This window comes from Balaenoptera physalus (genome assembly GCF_965194825.1).
Source record: "Balaenoptera physalus genome assembly, chromosome: 3".
NCBI classification, from domain to species: domain Eukaryota; kingdom Metazoa; phylum Chordata; class Mammalia; order Artiodactyla; family Balaenopteridae; genus Balaenoptera; species Balaenoptera physalus.
The window spans coordinates 100,788,121-100,802,704 of NC_138890.1; the positions used below are offsets into that span (position 1 = coordinate 100,788,121).

The 14,584-nt window shown below is 39.7% G+C and overlaps 1 protein-coding gene across 1 annotated transcript in view; it reads right to left on the reverse strand.

Annotated features, from left to right (window-relative positions):
* Positions 1-14,584, reverse strand: part of FAM81B (family with sequence similarity 81 member B) — a 66,530-nt gene that overhangs the window by 29,334 nt on the left and 22,612 nt on the right. Inside the window, exon 5 of the mRNA XM_082458191.1 lies at positions 3,826-4,069. Within this exon, the coding sequence (XP_082314317.1) occupies positions 3,826-4,069 (244 nt within the window). The remainder of the gene's footprint in view (positions 1-3,825; positions 4,070-14,584) is intronic.

Here is a 14,584-nt window from a genome sequence, read left to right on the forward strand (position 1 = left end):
TCAGTTGGTTTTCTAAATCAATCATAGTGAGAGTATTTACACCATGGAAATAGGCAAACACTATAAACCAGGTATTTTATCCCTCAGAAAAAAAACTGATTGCTGATTGTTAAACATTTACCAAAGCATCACTGCTTATTATTCTTTTTAAAAAATAAATTTATTTATTTATTTTTGGCTGTATTGGGTCTTTGTTGCTGCCCGCGGGCTTTCTGTAGTTGTGGCGAGCGGGGGCTACTCTTCGTTGCGGTACGTGGGCTTCTCATTGCGGTGGCTTCTCTTGTTGCAGAGCAAGGGCTCTAGAGCGCAGGCTCAGCAGTTGTGGCACACGGGCCTAGTTGCTCCGCGGCATGTGGGATCTTCCCAGACCAGGGCTTGATCCCGTGGCCCCTGCATTGGCAGGCGGATTCTTAACAACTGTGCCACCAGGGAAGTCCCACTGCTTATTTTTCTTAATAAAAAAACTCATAGGGCTTCCCTGGTGGCGCAGTGGTTGAGAATCTGCCTGCTAATGCAGGGGACACGGGTTCGAGCCCTGGTCTGAGAAGATCCCACATGCCGCGGAGCAACTAGGCCCGTGAGCCACAACTACTGAGCCTGCGCGTCTGGAGCCTGTGCTCCGCAACAAGAGAGGCCGCGATAGTGAGAGGCCCGCGCACCGCGATGAAGAGTGGTCCCCGCTTGCCGCAACTAGAGAAAGCCCTCGCACAGAAACGAAGACCCAACACAGCCAAAAATAAATAAATAAATAAATTAAAAAAAAAACAACTCATAAATAAAAACCAAAAAGCACTAAAATCCAAAAAAACAAATTGGCAAAAGACATTAACAGATTATTGACAGAGAAAATGTAAATTGTTATAGTCACTTTTAAAAAGTGAAAAAAAGGGAAAGATCTCATTTCTATCCCATCAAATTAGCAATAATTAAAACAATAAATCTCAATGCTGGGATAGGCGCAGTGTAAAAAGCACTCTCACGTAAGGCTAATGGAAGTGTAAATAGACCAATTTGGCAATACGTGTAAAGAGCTTTTATAGTGTTCTTACCCTGGTAATTCCATTTCCAAGAACGTATACAATACGTATACGTATACAATAGGAATAATCCAAATGTGGACACAAAGATATATTTATGCACAAAGATATTTCAATATTAGGAAAATAATTAAGCAAACCATGATGTACGCACCATGCAAAGAGTTTTTAATGACATACGAAAGAGTTTCTGATATAATTTTGTATTAAAAATTGTGCTTACAAACGTAGTCTCAGCTTCCTAAAGGGAATGCCTGGAAAGACCAGAGGGAGATGCATCTAGGTATTTGTAGAGATGGCCATTTGGTGGTGAAATTGTGAGAAATTTTTCCTAGGTTTTAAAATTGTTTCCTAAACTTCCAAATAATTACAGTGAACAAGTATTGCTTTTATAAGTTGGAGGAAAAAAATTCAATAAAGCAATGTTGTACATGAAATGCTCTTTTCCTGAATTAAAAATAAATTAATTTTCAAACTTTAATTAGCTGCCAGCTTAAAAAAGAAATATTTTTATTCAAAAAGGAACAAGCAACTTAACACAACATTGTAAAGCAACTATACTCCAATAAAAATTAATTAAAAGAAATAATAATAAAAAATAAAAAGGAACAAGAAACTTAACTGCTACAATTATTGTTGATTAAACAAAAAAAATTTTTTTTTCATTTCTTTTAAAAACCCAAGTCAAGCTTCTGCTCACACTTGGATCTAACTTGCTGGCCAATTTACAAATGGGCTGATCTGATTAAAGAGTTTAGGTTTATAAAAAATACTTGGATAGCATCCATTTCTCTATAAATGCTTATTACTTTATAGTCTTAGTTATTTACTAATGATAGTTTAATACTTCTTCATAATGTTTTAACTTCATACCTATAGTCTTTAAATACTTCCTAATTCAGTTTTCTGCACAATCAGACCAGTCCTTGTCATTTTCCCTATATATGCCAAACCCTTAACAGGATTGCAAATATTTTGAGATTTTTATGGTATTTGGAAAATGTTTTGGCTTTGTCTTTTTTCAGAGCTAATCCAAGGTAATTATTATAGGAAAAGAAGCTCTTAGCAAGATTTCAGATATCTGGAAACTATTTTCCCCTTAAAGCTAATAGTATTTTATTGGGGTATAATTAATATGTATTAAAATATATAAATCAAAATATATCTCTGGATGGATTTTGACAAATATAATCAACTATGTAACAAACACTGAAATCAAAATATAAAACATTCTAGAAGCATTTTGATATTTCTGAGAATGCTGTTCTCTTTTCAATTACCAAGAAGTTTTGACTCCTAAATTAGGATCTTATTTTAGTCCTGGTGCTGTACTTGATTTTCTCATCATCTCAGAGGCACTGAGCCATGTGTCTCTTGTTACTTTCATGACAGTTCATTGTGCCTGGAAACACCTTTGACCACTTTGAGAAGTAACATTGACTCTTTAGGTCCTGCTCTCAATTCAATATGTGCTAAATACCAATAAAGTGCCTTTTAAAAGCTCATCAAGATTTTTTAACTTTCCACAGTCCCTCAAATGCAGTATGGCATTATGGGGTCTACAGATAGAAAATAAATTAACAAGTATCCTTAGCCTTAAATATATAGTCATGAGTAAGTCATTGCTGGGTCAATCTCATGGTTTTTGTTTGTTTTTTGTCTAATCCACTATTCTATCTGATAGGAGAAAAGGACATTATTGTGTGAGGGCATTGTTGTCAATTCTCACAATTCCACACGTTTTGGGCCAGATTTTTAAACTGTATTCTCTGGAACTTTTGCCTGAAAGTTGCTACCCCAGATTCATAATGCTCATGAGCACTTTAAAAACTCTGAAAGACCTGTAATAAGAATCTACTTGTCTTGGTTTAACCCAAGCATTTCATTTTTTCATCAGAAACTCTATTTTTTCCTTTAGCACCTTAAACATCATTCATTCATTCATTTATTCGTTCAAGAAATATTTACAGGTTGCTGACTGCCTCTCATACACTGTCATCAGTTTGATGTGGGATTTAGCAGTGAACAAAATGAAGTCCCTCACAGAGGGATTTCACAGAGAAGTCCCTCACAGAGATTATATTTTAGAAGGGAAACACAATAAACAAAGACCATGGTCATTTGCGATAAGTGCTATAGATAAAAATAATGTAGGGTTTAAGGGATGTTGTGACTATTGGGGTGAGGAGGGGGTATTTTATGGCATGTCAAGGAACTGCCCTCTGATATGATGATTTTTGAGCAGGAACCTGAAGGAAATGAAGAATACTTTATAGAGGTATCTAGGGGAAGATAATCCACCCAGAATACACAGCAAGTGCAAAGGCCCTGAAGCCTGAGCATGTTTGGGGTGTTCTAGGAAGAGCTGGGAGCCCAGTGTGGCCAGAGTGAAGGAGAAAGGGGTAGGAGATGGGGTCAGAGTGTGATGGGCCTATGAACTAGCATTCCCACTGTCTAATGAAGACCTCAGTTTGAAATGATTATATTAATAGAATCTTGGAGATTAAGATGAAAATAAGTACCTTAGCACAATGTCTGACATTTAATGTTAGACAGTTGTCTTTTCTGTCACAGAGACATTCAACAAACATTTTCTGAGGGTAGAATTTCCTTCTACTTTTTGGCATAAATGAGAAGTTGAAATATTGACTATTTCCCTTGGAGGCAACTAAACTGAAATCATTTAAACTTAAGTAATAGTGACTCATTTCTCTAGCTGAAAAATGACACTGGTGCTTGATAATCTTTGTCAAGCAATGATGCCAACATATGAGAAATAAAGAACTACCTCAATGTTCTGGCTGAGTTTTTTGACGATGCTGGTGATGGTCTGGATGTGGTTTTCCAGAAGCTTCCTGGCAAGTGACTCCTCCTTTTGAAAGCCATGCGTCCCCTGAAGACAGGCAGAGATATCCTCCTTGATGCGGAAAGCTTGTTCAAGGAGGAAAGCTATGGTGCGACCCTGGTTGTTCAGTCTGTCTTCTAGCTGACTTCTCTGGATGTTTGGAATGGCAGGAAGAAAAGAATGACCCCTGGTCCGGAAAAGGAAACAACACCGCGGGTGTTACAAGGATGAGCTGGACAAGCCAGAACCAGAACTTGCATCCGCACTCCTACTCCTGTATTTTCTCCCCTGTGAGAAGTCTGTTAGGACTTTAAACCCTGTGTAGTTAGAATCTCAATTTATGTCTCATCTGAGAACTGGATCTGACTTATGCCCTGATCTTGTATCATGTACTTTTCCTGTTTCCCAAGCAGGAACTGTTCTACATTTTACCCGCTATTCTAACAAGCCAAGTTGGAGCCACATAAATTTCATGCCTGATGGTTCTGTACTGAGGAGTGAGCTGCTTTCTAATTGTTGGAAGAAATAATAGCTCAAAGGCAAAGATTAACAAAAGAGTCAGAAGGTCAACAAAAAGTAAAAAAAAAATAAATTAGAAAAGGAAAATACAAAGACTAGGGCTATTTAGTATTAGGGCAAAGAAACATGTAAAATCCCGATAGCTCCTATTGGCATTAGCAAATTACTCCTTCCCTTTACAGATGAACTTCTTGGAGAACAAGTTACTTTTGTTGTGTCTTTTTCTTTATTTAATTTACTTTGCTTATTTTTGTGACCTAATCTCGAAGTCATACCCCATAACTTTCGCTTTAGTCCATTCCCTAGAAGCGAGTCACTCAGTTGTGCCTATATTCAAAGCGAGGGGAGTTAGTCTCCGCTTCTTGAAAAATGGAGTGTCAGAGAATTCGTGGTCATTTAAAAACCACCACACTGTCACCGTCATCTAACTGGCTTCTCAGGAATATCAAAATGCTTCTAGAATGTTCTATATTTTGATTTGGGTGGTTGTTAATAATTGATTATATTTGTCAAAATCCATCCAGATACATACTTTGTATATTTTAGGACATATTAATTATACCCCAATAAAATACTCTTAGTATTAAGAGGAAAAATGTTTCTGGATCTCTAGAAATCTTGCTAAGAGCTTCTTTTCCTATAATAATTGATTATCCTAGATTGGCTCTGAAAAAAGACAAAGCCAAAACATTTTCCAAATGCTATAAAATCTCACCACATCCACATGTCCCAGGGATGGGAAAGCAACTGCTCTTCTAGTGTTGCTTCTTCCCGAGGAGCAAAAGGTGAAGACCTGACAGGAGAAGTTATTCTGTAGGATGGGGAGTGGCTGACTACGGTTTTACTGTGTCTGGGGCTTATCCACACCCCACCTCCCGAGCTCATTGGAGCTGACAAAACTTCATTGGCGACCAGGCTCTGACTGAAATCTTCAGGGAAAGATGAACTCACAGGCCAAAATATCAGGACATTTGAGGAGCACAGTCTTTTTAAAAACCAATTTGCCAACAGACAATCTATTGGATTATAGATTCCTACAAAAGAGAATTACTGAAATATATGCAATGAGAAATTTTTAAAAAAACGAATAAAGGTATTAAAAGGGAAGATATGGGAAGATATTAGCAAAATGAAAACAACTAGAAAACATAAACAAGTAGAAATATTAGGCGTGAAAAATATAATAGTTGAAATAAAGAAACATAAAAGATGGGAGAGCTATGACACAAGAAACAGCTGAAGAATGAATTAGTGATTTAGGAGAGAAGATTGAGAAAATTTACCAGACAGAAGAAGGAGCAGTCACACAACTTGGAGATGCCAAGAGTCAGAATTCAAAACTCACGTCTGTCTGACTCCAAAATCAAATGTTAACCTTTACTCCCATATATTCCTGTCATTCTACGAGATAGTAAGCAGAAGCAGAAGACACACTTTGATTGATGCTACTGATGTGGCCTAATAGAGTGGCCGCAGAAATGACAAACAGAAGTGTCCTCAGGCTTCAAAGCTCCTCTTTCCATAGTTCCTTCTTCTTTTCTCGGTCCTGGCCACCATTATCCCCTCCACTTTCGCCTCCTAACAAAGAGTGCATCTTCCACACAACAGCTAGGGTGATCTTTCTAAAAGTGTGAGGATAGAACTTGCCTACTGAAAACCCTCTGATGGCTCATCCATTCTCTGGAAATAAAATCCTGGTTCTCCTTTCCAGCCGCATCTCCTCCCACTCTTCCCTCCATTCACTCTCGTTCAACTACACAGACCATCTTTCTGCTCCTCAAAGATGCCAAGCAGTTCCTAGCTCAGAGCCTTGGTACTTGCTGTTCCTTCTGCCTGGGGTGTTCTTCCCCGCAGTCTCTTCATGGCTGCCTGCTTCCCATTCTTTAAGTATCAGCTTCAATATCCCCTCCTCGGGCAAACCTTCCACTCAGTCACTTTCTATCATAATACCCCATTTCATCTTCTCCATAACATTTGTCATTACCTAAAATCATCATATTTACTTGTTTGTGTTTATTTTCTGCCCTTCATCACTAGAATGAAAGTCCCCTGCAGGCAGGCACTTTATCTAACTTGTTCTCCACAGTTTCCCCAACACTGAGAAGAGTGCCTGACACATAGTAGGTGGTCAATAAATATTTGCTGACTGACTGATTGCTCTAGCTGGACTGTTTCCTTAAGTCTCAGTTGTTAGAAAATTGGAGGAAAAACATGGTTCCACAAAGCTCCCAGTTGTTAGAGCCTCAAAGTTTTCAGTTTCCTTTCTCGAGCAGTATAAAATAGCTTCAGCCTGGGTGAGATTCATCTTTCCTATCACCTGCACATCTGAGGAACAGAGATGGCTTAGCTAAGTGTTTCAGTAGTAAGATTCCATCCACCACTCGTTTGGCTCAAAAATGTTCTTCTGGAAAACTACCAAATGGAGCCTCATATATATAAAATCCATTCTTCTCAAACCCCAGCATGCTGACAGTGCTACCCTGGATGGGATGTATGAGTCACAGGCAGAAGGGAAGAGGATGTCAAGCCCTGCTGATGGTGACACATAGCCTAGCAGTGGGTTGCAGATTTACTCATTGTTTTCCTTGAGCTGGTGCTTCTTTCTGGTCTCCAGACAATCTGCAGCCTGGATTTGCTGGTGAAAGAGTATTTGATCTCCATTTGTTCTGTACAGACCCTTGTGAATCATGCTGCATTCCTCTCAAAGTTTAGAATTTGTTCTCTCTTAGGTGTTCTCATTGTGGCAGACACGGTTGGTTAACTTCTTAATAGCCATCCCTGCTTCTGCCTGACTTGGTACGTCCTCCTGTCCCCCATGTCCTTCAGGGTGGAGTGGGGCGCAAGCTAACCACGGTGGTCCCATTCTTCTGGGCTGAGATGCAGTTGGTTTAGGTAGGAGCACATGAAGCAATACTGGCCAGTGAGATGCAAGGGGAAACCTACTGTGGGGCTTCTGGGTAAGGTTGCTTTGCCTTTAAGAAGACACACCCAAGAAGAAACTTCTCTCTTTTTTGCTGGATGTAGTCATGTCTGTGTGTGATGCCTGGAACTGCTGAAGCTACCTGTGATCATGAGGGGAAAGAGGATGGCTGGGAAGAAGGATAGAAAACATGTGGGTGCTTGATGATGTTGCTAAGCCTCCAAATTAACCAAATTCTAGATTTTTAATGTGAAATAATGAACGTCCTTACATTTAAGCCATTTTGGTTGGAGTTTTTATGGGTAGCTGAAAGCACTGTATCTGTATCTAGTAACTTACCAATAAATATGTCAGTTGAAATAGAAATGTATCAGTAAATATTTACTAAATGTCTACTCTAGTCCATGTACAATATATAAAGGTCCTGTCCCTCCAGGAACTTAGTCTGATTCAGTGTTTCTTGTGAAGAAACTTGCATTAGTATCATGGGAGTGGAGAAGGGAGGGAAGTTGCTAAAATGCAGATTCCGTGGCACCACTATAGACTTACTAAATCATAATTTTGGGGGTGAGGGGAAGAACAAGAATATGTATTTTAAATAAGCACTTAGATGAATCTAATATATTCTTAAGACTGAACATCACTGATTTATTTAAGACTGGTCAAATGAGTCATGACCAGTCTTGAAGGCATAAAGGTAAAGAACATATAATGAAGTGCTGAAGTGTGAAATGTGGACTATGAGATTTCAAATCATGCAGATACTTGGAGGCAGCTTGGCAAGTTGGAAGGCAAGGTAGACCGAGGGTAGAATACAGGTTCCACCACTTACCGACCAAATATTTCTGTTCATTCATTTTAGACAGAGGTAACGGGGCCACTTTGCCATATGGCTGTTAAGTTCTGAGATCACATGTAGAAGCAGGTGGTAGGGAGCAGTGAGACCACTGCTTACAACTGCACTGCCGTCCAGGCTCACAAGGGGCCTATGTGCACTCAGTCTTTGGCTGTGTTGTTGGCTGGTATCAGGATTGTATCCAGAAAGAGCATTGTAACCAGAAAGGTCTGAGGAAACAGACCTAAGCCAGTAGAGGGGGCAGTGGAACAGGGCTGCCACCTCTGCTCAGATGCCAGCCTGTGGTCCTGCCTTCAGAGCTGGCCTCAGTGTTGTTGCTCTTTGGCACATGGAAGGAAGCCTTGCAGGGCAGCACCTGGTGCTATGTGAATGTATTTGCCTGCAACCATGGGACATTAAGTGGCACATAAATGATGGACTGTAGTTACTTATTTTCTTTTAGTTCTTAACATTTATTTTTAAAAGTTATTTTATATTTAAGTGGAGAATGTTCCTTTTTGAAATGTCTTTTCATGTCTGAGATTTACTATTGGAGTATTATTATTGTTGTTTATTAATGATGCTTAATGAAGCACCAAATCATGCTCTGTTTAGTTCTATTTGCATGATTCCTACAGGATGAAGATAGAGCTTATATATATGTTTCCTATTTTTTGCTGTAAGGAAAGAGAATATTATTTTCCAATTGACTTTTCTAAATCAATGACTGGAATAACATTCAACACATGAACATTCTCAGTCTTCTAAGAGAGATTCCTAATAATACTGTTGTTCAAAACATCAGATCATCCACAAGTTTAAAAACTGAGGCTTTTCATTAGTAGCAAGATGTGGCTATCCTGAATTTAAAAAATTCACTGCTTTATTAGTATATCATAGCAGTGGGACTTGTATATCTAAATTTAACTGTGAAAGAAAGATATAACGAATATTCCAGACTCGTGCAGGTGGAGTTACTAACCACAGGAGGAAGTATTCCTAGGGGGCCTTTTCAGAGGGATATTTGGACTTTATATAAATCATTGATTATGTAGCTGACAACTGAATCTGAACAGATTTTCCACAAACTCTGAGTTCTATTTCTCTGCAACTCAATGTGACTTAACACCAGCTGTGCTGTTGCTGGCAGATGCATTGGTACATAGTAACTCTCACTTCTCTGCCCGTTCTGTTCTTGCGACTAGAGCACTAAATTTACTTAGGAGATTTTAATAACCATTTCGGCAACCTGGAATATTCAAGAGATAAAGATTTGAAAATTTAAACCCCTTTCTAGAACACAAAAGGGTATAACTGAAGAGAATTTTCATTTCCGTGAGATTTATTCTATGACTAGTTACATTCTCAGTGCATAGAGTTTTGCAAAAAAAAAAAAAAAAAAAAAAGTGAACAAAGTGGAATTTCAGAGAATATTTTGCTGCCTCACAAAAATAATCCGTGAGTGTGTGCGTAGAGTGATGGAACTGAAAATGTCTTTTCTATGGTTTCTCCATTGCTTGTTCCTAACCATCACCCTGGCAGATGGTTTTGGTGGCTCTAGAAGCCTCCATTGCTGAGTTTTACACAGGGCTGAATGCTGTAGGTGGGTGAGGGAGGCATCTCCTGTTTTAAATAACACATAACAGGAAGGAGCAGCCCAGCGGGGCTGGGTCAGCATGGGGTCTGCGTGGAGGAGCTAGGAAAGGGAAGGACTCCAAATAGTGACCTGGCTGAGAAGAGACTGGAGAAAGAGACTGGCTGTGGATCTTTTCCAGAGGCAAGTTATGTAATATATGAGGCAAACTCCCAGTGTTCAGTAACATTTTCAATAAAATTACAGAATTAGTAATGTACCTGTTGTGATTGGCTTTCTGGTAGAGGCATTCAGGTTGGCAGGTGTTCCTGAGTCCCTGTGTGAATAGGGGCTCGGTGGACATCCGGGTGACACAGGGGCAACATGTAAATGGCAGCAGCAAGTTGTTTTGAGGGTGTTTGGAGTTCTTACAGCGTTTTCTAGGGCTCTTGAGATGCTTACCCATGTTACCTTGCTAATGTTGGGCTCTGAGAGTTATTTATGTGAGTGAGTCTCCAGGGGAAAGAACACTCTACTTGGAGTTGGAAGACTGGGAGCTCGAGTTCTGCCTCTGCCACTTAGTACCCTTAACCCCTATTAAGCTGTCCAGAAGAGAGCTCCTTATTTGTCCTGTGGAGATGACTCCTGCCCTACTTATTTGGCTGAAGTTTTTCAATTTACGTAATGTATCTGAAATGCTTTGTAATGTCTACAAGGGTCATATACGTGTGTTCTTGTTATAATTATTAGTAATGATTAGATGGTGCTATGGGCTGAATTGTGTCCCCACAAAAAGATATGTTGAAGTCCTAACCGCCCCCCACCCCAGTACCACAGAATGTGACCTTAGAGGTCACTGCAGATGTGATTAGTCATACCTACTGAGGTCTTACGGGGTTGGTGGGCCCCTAATCCAGTATGACTGATATCCTTGTAAGAAGATGGCTGTGTGATGGCAGAGACACAAGGAGGAGACCACGTGAAGGTGGAGGCAGAGACTGGAGCGAGGCAGTTACAAATCAAGGAACACCAGGACTGCTGGCTGTCACCAGAAGCTAAGAGAGACCAACGGGACATGTTCTCCCCAGAGCCCTCAGAAGGAATCAACCAGCAGACACCTTGATTTCAGACTTCTAACCTCCAGGACTGTGAGATAATAAACGTCTACTGTTTGAAGCCACCCAGTTTGAGGTACTGTATTGTGGCAGCCCTAGGAAACTAATACAAATGGTAGATTATTTGAGGGGAGTTTCTAGCCCAAGAGAAATGTAAGGAATCTATTATTATTGCTGTTTTATTTCTCCATAATGCTTATAGTCAACATAGCACTTTCATAAACATGATTTCATTTCATCCCCACAACTTGTCCTTGGCATAAGTAAAATTTTTCTCAATTTAGGTGGAAACGAAAGCTTAAAGATGATCAGTAATCCAGCTGGGAAACATTTCAACCTGCCCCCTTGACTCTTTTTCCCTACACCACAGCACATTTGTTTAGACCAGTTAGTAGTTCTGCCTGTTATATTTGAATTTTTCTCAGAGAGATAAGGTATATTGATTCCTCTGCATATATTTATATAAATATATATATTCAAGGTATATATATTTATAGGTATAAAGTTATATACATATAACTGGCATATATATTTACACATGTATATTCCTCTGCATATATAAATATGTGTTCAAGATGCATATGTTTATATATAATGTCATATATAACTTGTATATATAAATATACTCCTCTGCATTTATATATATATATATATATATATATATATATATATATATATATATATATATATATATATATATATATAAAACTTGCTTCCAACATCATGCAATTTTTCACCCCAGCTACCTTTCCTTTGCTTGGCTCACATCTCTCCGTGGAGCCCTAAGGGTCCTCTTTGTGGCCCAGAGGTTGGAGGGGCTCCCTCTCTGCTCTAGTGAACTGAGACTATCCTTGGCCTGACCTCAGCACAGTTCTCACACTTGAGCAGAAACTCTCAGGTGTGGCAAGAATTCAGTCCCTCCTGGGGTGGGAGGAACTGAGCTTTGTGGGCAGCTCCTGCCTGGACTGATATGGGAGTGCTGTGGGTGATGTCCAGTTCCTGTAGCTGTGTTCACCCCCAGCACAGTGAGATGATGCCAGAGAGAGAGTAAAAGACTGCACTGTGGCTGATGGTAGTGCCTCCCAGGCTGCCTACATCCCACAGAGGGAACCCATGGAGGAAGATCAGATATGGCTGCCTTCACATCTTCCATGCTACAAGGGATGGATGGGCTGGAGGTGACGATGTCCCAGGCTATATGTGTGTGTGTGTTGAGAAGATAGCTGGCAGGGGGTGTGGATAGCGAGTGGTTAGGAAAATAGGCTTTGGAATAACGTAGACACAGATTTCTGTGTTAGAATCTTGGTCTAATCTTGGTCTAGAATCTTCTGTTAGAATCTTGGTCTAATCTTGGTCTAGAATCTTCTGTGTGACCTTGGGCAAGTATTTGACTTCTCTGTGAACCCCACGGACTTCATCTTTAAAATAGTGACACTCTCCACCTCTTAGGGTTATTGTGAGGATTAAATGAGATGATTAACACGGAGTAGGAGCTGGAAACATTAATGCTGAATGCGGTCAGTGGGGCTAGAGAACTGTGCAGGGTGGGAGGGGGTCTGCCAGGTAATAAGCAACTTGCTAACAACCCAGAGTGCCCCATGTATCTTTTTTTTATAAGCTATGCAGACTATTTTGAGCTTTCTCACCTGGGAGCTAGCTGCCCTTGAAGATGGATATGATACTGCAAAATAAAACCCAAGAGATCTCCAACCTAACATGACCTATCCCATAAAAAACTCAACCAACAGTGTTTTGTCTTCCTTTCCTGTGTACTCTAATGTGAAATATCTGTCTTCATGTAGCAACAAAAGCAATGCATCACAGTATAATAAAATGGCTGCCACGGTCCTAAGAAAAAAACGTTGAAAATGAATACTTCCCAGACCCTGAATGCCCTATTCTACTTACAAGTAGAGATCATTAATAATTTATTATTTTGCCCATTTGACTCACTGATGGTTTTATATATCCAAATTTTACATACCATTCTTTGGCTGTCAGCCAGACCCCCATCTTCCCAAAATGTACTCCTGAAGAGAATTCCTGAGATGTATATTGGCTGTAGCCCAGCCTGGACAACTCTTCAGTACAAAACAATTTCATTGTCTTGGCCCAGATAGCATTACAGTTCGGGTTTATACTTCCCTCCTTTTTATTCCAGCCCTCTTTGCCCCTGTGCTGTTTCTGCCTCACCACAGGAATGTTCCTGCCTTAGAAACTTAGCTTTCCCCTGTATGTCCCCATGGCCCACTTTCTCATCTCCTGGTTTTTGCTCAGATGCTAACTTCTCAATGAACTCTACCCTGGCCAGACCACCTAACAATGTGTATCTCTTCCTCTTACTAGAACAAAAGCTCCATGAGGACAGGGTCTTTGTTTTGTTCACTGAAAACCCTCCAAGTGCCTAGCATAGTGCCTGGCATGTAGTAGATTGTCAATAAATATTTGTTAAGTGAATAAATGGTTATAACCAGTTTTTGAAGACCAAAGAATCTAAGGGAGGGAAGAGACCTTAGAAATTATTTGATTCGGTGGTGAGGAACATTTTTTTTTTCAAGAGAGTCAACTGAAGGAAAATAAAAAGTAATTTATGGGCAGTATTTGTTTTCTACACCATATGAAATCCTCTGGGGGAATAACATATGTTCTTAAATCTTAACCACTTACTTTATTACATAAAAGAGTGTTTATGAGTTTAAACTGTGGGCAGAGTTGAGAAATAGAAAGTAGTGGTGACTCTGATCTGCATTCTGGAAATGAATTCTGGATCTTACCTTGAACAGAGACAGCCCTTGGGACTCAGGCACCTAAAACCCCACCCCATTTTATAGAGGAGGCAGAGATTGCCTGGAGAAGCAAAGACATTTTAGTTTTCTCAAGGTCACATAGCTGATTACAGGCAGGTTCAAGAGTAGACCTAGGTGCCTAGCCTCCATGCCATGCTCCTTCTACCAACAGAAGAAAAAGAAGAAAAAGAAAAAGCCTCTGGTGCTTTTCTGCTTAATTAAGCTTAAGTGAGCACTGACTACACCATCATGAACTCAGTGGACATCTGTTCATTGTGAATCTATAAACACATGTGGAAATCAGAATTATTTACTGCCTTTAATATCATGTCACCATAATTGTCCTAGAAATGATTGCAAGCATTCCGCCTGCCCCTGCTGCATGGATTATTAATGAGATCTAACATTTAGCAAGTGTGGGTGTTGCTACAGCTGCCTGAGGCTGAGAAGGGCACTGTACATGCTCAGTCCGCCTTTCTTTTTAATGTGCTCATCTCTAGCCAAACCTTGTTCACAGACTAGGCATCATCTCTTTTGTTGCTGAATTTTTACTCTTTTCCATTGTTTTTATTATTTGTTTTTAGTATTGCCTGTAAATATGCCCACATAGATTTATGAGGCAGAACCTCTGAGAATATGTAACATATATTCAGGCTTCTTAATGAATCGATAATGACTTTTACTTGTGTGAGTACTCTGCTTGCATATCAATATATTTGTTGCCACTCAGTGCATACTATGACTGTGAGGAAGAAGTTATTTTTAAAATTATTGTTTTTTATGTTTATTTTGTTGGATTCGATATGTCAGTTCAAAATATCTGCACTGATGATTGAAATGCCCAAAGGCCATTTTGCTTTTCCAGTTAATCAGCTACCCAGGAGTCTGCTGCTCTAAGGAGAGCCCTAAAGATTCAATTGCTCCCCCATTATTCTCCATTAAATCTGTCAACTA